The 10,340-nt window shown below is 44.6% G+C and overlaps 1 protein-coding gene across 1 annotated transcript; it reads left to right on the top strand.

The window, feature by feature from the left end:
• Window positions 1–683: 683 nt before the first annotated feature.
• Window positions 684–9,521, top strand: misp3 (MISP family member 3). The gene is made up of 3 exons (XM_056587401.1): window positions 684–2,392; window positions 4,212–4,288; window positions 6,488–9,521. The coding sequence occupies exons 1-3, from the start codon at window positions 1,087–1,089 to the stop codon at window positions 6,575–6,577; spliced, it is 1,473 nt and encodes a 490-aa protein (XP_056443376.1). The 5' UTR covers window positions 684–1,086; the 3' UTR covers window positions 6,578–9,521.
• Window positions 9,522–10,340: the final 819 nt, after the last annotated feature.

Below are 10,340 nucleotides of genomic sequence, written 5' to 3'. Positions count from 1 at the left end.
CATACAGCCTTGCCAAAAACGATCCTTCCAGGTCAGCGGAGCAAAGAACTTTCTAGACTCGCTGGATGAATTGAGACAGGAGCCTTGGGCCCCGGCTGCACTGAACACCACAGGGTCATGGCTCCCTGGAGGAGGTCGTAGTTGTACCAGGACATGAAGCAGCGCAAGAGAATGTCTGTAACAAAATGGTAAATGCACCAAGAGCCGAGAGCGAGGAAGAATCGTGCAGAGTAGCTGGGTGTCAAGGCATAGCAATGGAATCAGAACCGCCTGAAGAACACCAGGACAAAGAACCTCTTACAACCCTATAAAGTCTCGCTCAGGCTCCTTTCCCGTCTCCTCTTCCTCCTCCTCCTCCTCGCCTCCATGGATCAGCCCAGGGGCCCGATGCTGAGTGGAGATCTAGTCTACAAGAAGAGACAGTTATGTTGATTACACCTCTGACCCAATGGACAGCCTGACGTCTTCTGACACCCAAAATTATCAGGAATCATTGTTTCCACTGACCCATGTTGAACCAGCAGACAGGGCTCCAGAAGACTGAGGGGATCCAAGAGAATGTGGAGGCTGAATGGGAGGTCACAGGGGAAGATTTACAACTGCCTATTCTGTACTTCTGTACTTGTGTATTTCCAACCAGAACTCTTCAGATACTGCAGATCCTGCCCAAACTGAAATCCAGATTCAGGGAGCTACAAATGCGTTGGTGTTGTAAAACACTCAAAAGTGCCCAATGAACTTCGCAGAATACCCATGATCAACTTAGCCTGCAATTCTAGGATGCCAACAGCAGGTGGAGCAACTGCCCTCAGGACAAGCTAAGGGTGGCTCCAAGGGACACAACCAGGAAGGAGCATAACAGGTGCACAGCCAGGGCTTTTCACCTTTGTCTGCCGTTGCCATGGAACCGGCCAATCAGAATGCACACGGTTCTCAAGGCTTTGGTTGTGTTGTAGCTGGGAAAGAAGGGCAGAAGAGGGCGGGGGCTCAAAGGGACAAGAGAAGCCTGCCAGGTAGAGGAAACGGCAGAGCCAAAAGAAGGCGGACTGGGACAGTGAGTCAGAGAGGCTAACGCATTCAACAGAAATGGTTAGATCCTTGGAAATCGAAGAAAGCCCGGACAGAATAAGAATGACAGAAAAGCCAAGCTCTCTTTCTATCCCCAAGCTCAATGGTGGCTCCAAAATGGACAGTTATCCCTACGAAGACAACCTGAGTGACAGTGGAGTATCTGCAGACTTCTCTACAAGCAGCACTTTTGACAACCTCACCATCAAGACCAACGAGACACCTATCGAGCAGGAGATCCGGCGGGCTGTACAACGAGAGGAGAGCCTACGAAGATCTAGGGGGATCAAACATGTTCCGCCAACCACAGAGTATGTGGAGATCCCTCTGAAGAAGCCTGTTTTGTACTCCGGCCTTCCTGTGAAGACAGAGCAGAACCAGGGCAAAGACAGACAGATTGCTGGTAAGAAGATGCAGAAGGAGATCCACGCAGAGGTGCAGAGGGAACAGGCTCTGGTCAGGCTCGGGACCGTCCCGGGCGTCTACGACAAAGGCACGGTGCGGCAGCTCAAAGAGAGGAAGCAGCTCTTTGAAGCCTTCCAGGAACCCAGGGACTCGTCCGGAAATCTCACCCCGAGGACGAGTGCACCATCCTGGGCTTCCACCAACGACCTTTCCCCCGGGGAGAACCAGGAGAAGGCCTCGACAGCAGCCTCCCCTGCGGGTGGCTTGTCATCAGGGAGGGGACGGAGCATGGACCTGCTGAATCAGAAGCAGCAGCAAAGTCCCACATCCTCCCCCTGGAACAAGCCCGGGGGTTCCACCTCCTCCACATCTCCCAAGGGGCCGGGGCTATCCGAGGGGAACGGTTGCCAGGTGATCATCCTGGAGAGTAACCTCCCCTCCCTTAGCCTGTACCCCCCGCAGCCACTGCAGCAGAATCAGAGAGCAGCCCCCCTCACGCAGAAACAAGCGGTCAATGGGATCGGCTCGGGGACATCCAGCGCTTCTGCGTCCCTTGGGAGGGAAGATGGCCTGGGGAGAACAGAGGGAGAGGAGGAGGAGGAGGAGGAGGAAGAGGAGGAAGAGGAGCCCCTTCCCAAGGAGAACCCTTTTTTTAAACTGCGCCCCTCCTTAGCGGTGGACAAAGTGGAGCAGGATATCCGGGAGGCTCAGCAGCGGGAGAGAGAGCTCCGCAGGCAGAGAACCAGCCTGTACGGGGCCGCGAGGGCCAGGGGCGAGGAGAAGGCCAGTGGAGGGGGAATGGTTAATGGTGGGGGAGAACAGCTATCCCCGTGCTGTGTTACGTCTCCTTCAGTCGACCCACTGGCTCCTCGTTCCCAGCTGTTCTCCCTGAGGCCCAGGCTGGCTGGGGCCCCATCAGGTCAGTCCCGTGTTCTTATTGGTGGTGGTGGCAGTGGGGGTGGTACGGATGATTTGGTGACCCGTTCCCTCTGTTTACAGTACACCTACGCTTTATGAGTAAAAACACTGCTTTGTTGTTCTTGGAAATGTGTGAATGTGTGTGTGTGTGTGTGTGTGTGTGTGTGTGTGTGTGTGTGTGTGTGTGTGTGTGTGTGTGTGTGTGCGTGTGTGTGTGTGTGTGTGTGTGTGTGTGTGTGTGTGTGTGTGTGTGTGTGTGTGTGTGTGTGTGTAAGTGCGTGTGTGCGTGTGTGTGTGTGTGTGTGTGTGTGTGTGTGTGTGTGTTTGTCGGTGTGTGTGTGTTTGTCGGTGTGTGTGTGTGTGTGTGTGTGTGTGTGTGTGTGTGTGTGTGTGTGTGTGTGTGTGTTTGTGTGTGTGTGTGTAAACGTGTGTTTGTGTATGTATGTGTGTGTTGTGTTTGTTGGTGTGTGTTTGAAAAATCTGCATGAATTGTGCGTGTGTGTGTGTGTGTGTGTGTGTGTGTGTGTGTGTGTGTGTGTGTGTGTGTGTGTGTGTGTGTGTGTGTGTGTGTGTGTGTGTGTATGTGTGTGTGTGTGTGTGTGTGTGTCTGTGTCTGTGTCTGTGTCTGTGTTTGTGAGTTTGTGTGAATCCGTCTGTGTGTCTGTGTGGGAGTGTGTGAGGGTGTGTGTGGGAGTGTCCGTGCCTGTGTGTATGTGTGTGTGTGTGTGTGTGTGTGTGTGTGTGTGTGTTTGTGTGTGTGTGTGTGTGTGTGTGTGTGTGTGTGTGTGTGTGTGTGTGTGTGTGTGTGTGTGTGTGTGTGTGTGTGTGTGTGTGTGTGTGTGTGTGTGTGTGTGCGTGTGTGCGTATGGTCTTGAACTCTCTACCCTGGAGCGTTCCTCATTGATGGAGCCTTGATGGAAGCTGCATCGCAGGGTGGCTGGAGCGGCCGCTGCAACCTGTCTGACGCACTAACTGTGGTCTGAGTCTGCTTACCATCACTAAAATACAGCAGCAGAGCCTCATAACTCACGCATAGAGCCAGCAAATTCAGCTGGAAAGAACACTAAATCAGAGGTGATGGATAAGCCTCAAGTCATTTTTGGCACGTTATTGTGTTAGTGGGAGAGAAATGACTTGAAAAGACTGATTTTAGAAGAATTAAACGCGGAAAACACTGGCAGGAGCTTCAGGTGTGTCCGGGGTTGCAGGGTTCAGCCTCATCGATCAAGAGCAAATTGCAAAAAGGCACACACGCTTACACATTTCACATTTAATTTACGCTGATTTGTTTAAAGATGGCGTGTTTGATTGTCTGAAAGCACTGGCATACCTTTGAGTGTTTATTTGCATGGGTGCATATTTACATGAGTAGGTATGCACCAATGGGTGCGTTTGGGTGTGTTCCGGGAGGATCATTCAGACCAGGCCGTGTCAACACCAAACCTGTATTACTCCAAACTGAGAAATGAAGAGCAATCATTGTTTTATAAACAAAGCGTTCATGTTTTTTAACAGACATGGGCTTACATTACTTTCAATCTCATTCCCTCAATTTTCATCTTGGTGACCCACTTTGAAGGTACAAGTGTCCATTTTGATGACGTTCATTTCTTATCTAAATGTTTGATTTACATCCGCCCATGGTCGCGAAGCCTCTTGTGTTTCTATTGCTTTAAAGTTATCCCTCATCTCGTTATTTCCTTACAGTTTGGCTGAAGAACAAAATAAATCAAAGTGACTCACGTCTGTCTCTCTGTCTCTCTGAGTCCCCATCTTTCTCTGTTATTTATGTTTTTCTGTTTTCTTGTTCTTGTTCATAGCGCGCCAGTCTCTTGGTAGACTGGGCCTGTGGCCCCCCCCATCTCAGGATGAAGAGAAGAACGATATCCAGCTGGAGGTAGGCCAGTGCTGGGATAATAGTTACCCATAACCACACTGTTTCTACATCCCCTGAAGATTGTAAAAACTATGGAAGCTGTAAGCTGTGTGTACATCTGTATCTGTATGTGTATCTGTATGCTTGAGTACGTTTCGCTGCCAGCACGATGGCCTAGCACCGAAATGCTACAACCAATAAACAAGGAGTTGCATTCAAACCTGCTGAGTGCAGTCATCAATACCTGCACTGTGATACTCCAACACACCGGAACAACAGTTTCAGTGCGTGGGTTCCTTCAAGTCAACAAAAAAGCATGAATATCAGCATGACTACTAATATCTATGCCATTTTGTTTGACCTCACGTCAACCTCTGCAAAGGACTGTAAGGATGTCAGCAGCTTTCCGTAATGGCAATGGTGGCATTCCTTTAGCTTCCTTATGTATGCACAGTGGTTAAAATCCCAACACACATCTAATTAACAACAGCTCACTTAGCTGATCAAACCTATTTAGACACTAGATTCTGTCCTTACATAAGGATAGCATTGGACTGCACAGTGACCTTGTTCGATACATCATTCTTTAGCAGTTATCAAAGAAAAGTTTATCTGACTATTGGAAACAAACAAGCGATAAGCCACGCTGTACAGACATAATGAACATTGCTTATGATTAAGATAAGGAGAGTCGACCAATAGCTATCTTGAATGAATGACAGGAAGAAACCATGTCTCTCTCTGGGCAAACCTTAAAGGCTCTTTCACTGACTGGCAATGAGCCTGCGTGGACTTTATACCGCTACTGCTCTAGTGTGCTATGCTGTTATTTTGCAGTAAGCATTCACTTGAGCTTTAGTAAAATTATTTTGAGGTTTATCCTGATTTAAAGAACAATGGTTTTTCATACTTTTAGAAATAATATATTTTTTTCTGCTTTCATAGGTACATTTTTTAACCTTTTCTTGGAAGAAATACATAATCTTTATCTTCTTCATGACGGGAATTTTTCTAGTGAATGTCATTGAGGAAGTATCCAGTTCATTGGGGAGGTTATCTGGACTCATTTCCTGGAGTACATTGCTGCATGATTAGTATTGCTAGTTATCTAGCACACCTATAAAGGACAATAGGGTATCATTAAGCATTTGATGCTAGGTGGCGTGAAGGTGTGCCAGCCTATTAAAACACTCCTTTGTTCAATCATGTACTTCATCAGGTATTGGTCTTTGGTCAAGAGTTTGGTTAGGCTTTGCCCTAGCTTCACCCATGCGTGAAGGCTGGTATGCCTTCCCCTGAGGATGTGATCACACACACCCTGAGGTGTGGTCCCTGCTTCACAATGCCACCGAGACGTGGAGTGCTCTGTGGGTTTGGATTTAGCTTGCGTACGTATGTGTTTAGGAATACTGGCCATGTTCTCTGATCCAGTCCCCCTCGCGCGCGCGCTCTCTCTCTCTCTCTCTCTCTCTCTCTCTCTCTCTCTCTCTCTCTCTCTCTCTCTCTCTCTCTCTCTCTCTCTCTCTTCCCTTTTTGTGGCCAGATGGATGTCCTTGTATACAAAGGGCAGAGGGCAACATTGAATAAGTGATTATACAGGGAAATGGGCCTGTTTTGACTGTTGCCATAGTTCACTAGTCAGATTAAAAAGAAGACCCACTGCTCTAGTTCTAATAAAGACATGTTTTCTAAAGGTACAAAGGCACCTTTGTATCGCACCCCTTTCTATAGAGATTACGTTGTTACTTGACTCATCGGTAGACTTTTCGAAAAACTGAATAACCATTACTACTAATAAAGTAGTAGTAATAATAATAATGATAATTGATAGTTAATGAATAATGTAACTTCATGAATACTCATTAGTAGGCAATTCGTAATTAGTTATAAATTGTTAATAAAGAATATTATCTATTTTATGCAAATACGTTTTTAAGGTGTTGACATGAAATGCATTATTGTGTATACGTGTTTATAAAGCTTTATGAATCAGAATATTATACAACATTATACACTATTCACCCAGAAAATAAACCATGGAAATAACTTGTGCTTGACGATATATGTTATGTAAGGATGTAAAAGTATTTTAGCCTGAAGTATTCTTTAAATGCATATTGGATTTATACATAATGGATTGAACATACTCAAGCAGGAAATGCATTAGTCTGGTCTTTGCTCATCTTCTGTTCTCTCTCTCTCTCTCCCACTAACCCACAGAGTCCCAGGGCTGCCAGACAGAAGACACCTCTGCTGCAGCACTGGGAGACAGGACTGGTCAACATGGGACACAATGACGAAGACCAGTAGGAGGAAAAACTGAGAGAGTGGGAGAGAGAGTGGGAGAGGAAAAAAGAAAAGGGGGAGACAGAGGGAGAGATAGAGAGGGAGAGAGAACGAGAAAGAGAGGGAGAGGAAGAGGGGGGAAGAGAGACAGAAGTGATGGAGATAGACAGGAAGGGGTTGGTTTCAAAGCCCTTGCCAACAAGAATGAAGAACAAAAAGTTTTGTTTATGTTGCTCTAACATCAACCTGCCAGGGTTTAGCTTTTTAACTAAATCTGGTGCATTTATATGTCCGATGTAATGGCCATGTTGATTAATGCACACTGTCCCTTTTAAATAAATAAAATGATAGGAATATAACTTGATTGAGGTTTGACTTAAGGAAATGTGATCCGATAGGATGGAGAAAGAAGGGAATGGTGGGAAGAACTCGGAGAGCCCTAGTGGATGGCGCTTCACACATAAGTCACTTTGTATAGATAGATAGATAGATAGATAGATAGATAGATAGATAGATAGATAGATAGATAGATAGATAGATGGATAGATGGATAGATGGATAGATGGATAGATGGATAGATAGATAGATAGATAGATAGATAGATAGATAGATAGATAGATAGATAGATAGATAGATAGATAGATAGATAGATAGATCACAGCAACACAGGACAAGACAAAACAGAAACCCAGGGCGCATAAGAAAATATGCAATAACAAACATTCAAAAAGGCACTAGTGTGTGTGGAGTATGGAGATGAGTCACATAATGGAATTCAATGGTACACTTGTTTTCTGTACACCCCTTATGTTCTAAATTGAATTGCCCACCCCAAAAAATCACCACAATTTTTAACCAGCTAAAACAGCTTGAACAACTGGTTAAAACCCTTTCAAAAGCAGATGCAACCAAAGTCATACGAAGAGTGAACCTGAGGTTTCATCTGTAGCCCAAGCATTATGCATATTTTATGTAATTTAAATTCAACAGAATTAATTATATTTTTTTATTTGAATTATTTTTCCGGTTGTATTGCCTTGTGCTTAGAAATATATTTTTATTTAAATTTGTATTAACCTCATGCTTGGATTCTTAAGCATGTTTGGGTATAACAGATTGAATCATCAGTCAAATCACTTTGTCATTCATCATGGTCTTTGCATACAACATGGATTGAGATAAAATTGGTTATTCTTTCATTTACGTCTTAATATTGGGTCTTTAGTGTCATTTCCATGTAACCATATGGATCGTCTGGTTAATCACAGGGCTAAGCAGTTCACAGTTGTTCAGAAAGTTTGGGTTGATACGATTTTTTTCAAACAATTATATTTTATGGAGCACATGTTTTTTTTTCTTATTATCAGTGTTCTATTATTAAAATGAAAGCCTTAATATCAAAACTTTTATTGCATTGTGGATCGCAATGATACTGGAATGTTATTGGTAATAATTTTGTTTTGGCCATGGTCATTAGTCATTGTTAAGACAGCATGAAATGATTTGTCATTATGGGGATATATTGATCTGTTTAACACTGCCAAAGCGCGTCCTATGTGAGACATGGCAAAACAACGTTTTCATTAGCCTTTTAGGTTACATTATATTTACGTTGATATGGGAGTTTACAGTCGACAACTCTATCAATGCATAGCAGAATAGTAGTATCACCAACAAAGAGTGATACATTCTGATGTAAAACCGTATACTGTGTTTATTTAGGAGACTTACCAAGCTGATAAAATTTATGTTTGTAATAAACCAGTCAAATTGATTATTTTACAACAGAAGGCGTTTCACAATGACCAATTTTACACTCCAGCTGTTCTACTTTAGCCTTGCATCGCCAGACGAATTGCAAACTGCAATGGAACCTCTCTGTTCATGTTAGAGTTCCAAAAAGCATCCCCAAGGGGCGCAGACAACAATGCCTCTGGATGCAATTAGATACGCCTACAACCAATCAGAGCAAAGATACGGGTGACGCAGCACTGAGCAACGAAATGCCATATTTCTTCTCACTAAAGTATTAAGTTCAGTTGGTTGTTCTTCTTTTAGTGAAAATATACATTCCAGTTTGTTTAACACGGTGTCGATAACCGTCAGTATAGTTGGCATAATGAAAAGACTGCCTATATCAGCGACAGCCATCTTTGTTGTTGCCACTACGGTGCTCCTCTGCCCTTTCATCGTAATAATCCCATCTCATGTTAGATAAATGGTTGTGTTTGCGCTGTCTATCTCGTACCCGGCAGAAATCGTTGTGTATGGGAGGGGAGCCTGACATAATCTGCAGAGCAAATGAAACATGAGCTCGCAAGATTTGTTTGGTTACCAGGCAAGTTATACTTTGTGATTAGCGTTTTAATATTACAACTTATCTCTGTCCTTCTTTAATTTGGCACCAGAGAAGGACGATGAAGGGAACTTATTCAAAAGTGCTTTGTTTTCTGCTCAACCTGCTTGCCGACGTGCCGCCCAGACCTAATTTGCTTGGCTCATCATTAGGTCTGGTAGGTCCTCAATCTGCAGTGTATTTGCTTATAGGTGTCATCAATCAACCTCACTTTACACTCCATTTGATTAGCTTCAGCCAGCAGGATCCCGAGGGCTGTAAGGTAAACATAGTAAGACTAATGTTACCCCTACCAATTTCATCAAAGTTATAATGTACTGTGTTCAAGTAAAACAAATTTGATAAAAATCAGCATAAATATTTTTGCCGTCCATTGTAGAAATGTCCAAAATGGCCCAGCCGGTTTCTTCCTTGTCCGTGGTTGAGCTCGAATAGTAAAATATTAGGTCCTATGTCCTTTCCTAACCACCTTTCCTTGACCATGATGGAAAACATCATGAGGTCAAGGAAACATGTGAAGGAGAATGCATGAGAAAGAAGACAACCGCTGTGTTGTCACCCCAGAGGTGTGTTGGTGTGGGGGTCCTAGTCGGGCCCTAGAATAAGTCTCAGGGTGGTAAGTCCTTCCTATATCCAAAACTGCCTTTTACACCAAATTCTGGTCCACTAGGACATCAGACATGTTTGGAAGAAAGGAGTACAATTGGTGCTGTGATTGGAGCTACATGTAAGCTTGGTTGGAAGATCGCCAATGACAATTTTTGTCTGTTAAATGACTAAACAAGGTTCAAGGTTCAAGGTCTTTATTTTGTCAAATGCACAGTAAACTTGCAGCAGCAGTCTATGCTGGCAATGAAATTCCAGTGTTCTAATCTAAGCTCTCCTCGAAGGTGCAGGAAGTTAGTAGGAAATACAATAAAATATGCATAAAGTCTGCAAGTTAAATATAGTTATTAGCTTTTATAAATAATTGTGGGTGTGTTTGGGGGGGGGGGGGGGGGGGGCGCTGGTGGTAGGGTGATCACAGTCCAGAGTTCATTATTCTTATCGTTAGCTGGAGGAAGCTGTCCTTGAACCTGCTGCTTCGCATGCGGATGCTCCTGTTCCGTCTGCCAGATGGTAACTCTGTGTGAGGTTAATGGCTAGGTGGTTGAGGTCCCGGAATACAGATGTGCTTCACTCCTACATCTCGAGTGTAGAGGTCCTGCATGGCTGGCAGCCCAGTCCTGGTGATGTGCCGGGTAGTTTACACCACCCTCTGCAGAGCCTTGCGTTCGATGGTCTGTGCGGTGGCCATACCTGGCAGCGATGCAGCCAGTCATGAAACTCTCGACTTACTGTGCATTCACACTATAAGCAAGGCGCGAAAACATACAAAGTCAATACAAAGCAGCGGCCAAGCAGGCGGCGCAGATGGCTTGAGTGGTGCGG

Source organism: Gadus chalcogrammus, chromosome 3, assembly GCF_026213295.1.
Source record: "Gadus chalcogrammus isolate NIFS_2021 chromosome 3, NIFS_Gcha_1.0, whole genome shotgun sequence".
NCBI lineage: Eukaryota > Metazoa > Chordata > Actinopteri > Gadiformes > Gadidae > Gadus > Gadus chalcogrammus.
This window is presented reverse-complemented; position numbering and strand designations above follow the sequence as displayed.

Bases quoted from the DNA above. Each gene is read 5' to 3' on its own strand.
- misp3 (XM_056587401.1), top strand. From the start codon at position 1,087: ATGGTTAGATCCTTGGAAATCGAAGAAAGCCCGGACAGAATAAGAATG. The intron at 2,393-4,211 runs GTCAGTCCCGTG...TCTTGTTCATAG, and splicing joins GCTGGCTGGGGCCCCATCAG to CGCGCCAGTCTCTTGGTAGA. The intron at 4,289-6,487 runs GTAGGCCAGTGC...ACTAACCCACAG, and splicing joins AGAACGATATCCAGCTGGAG to AGTCCCAGGGCTGCCAGACA.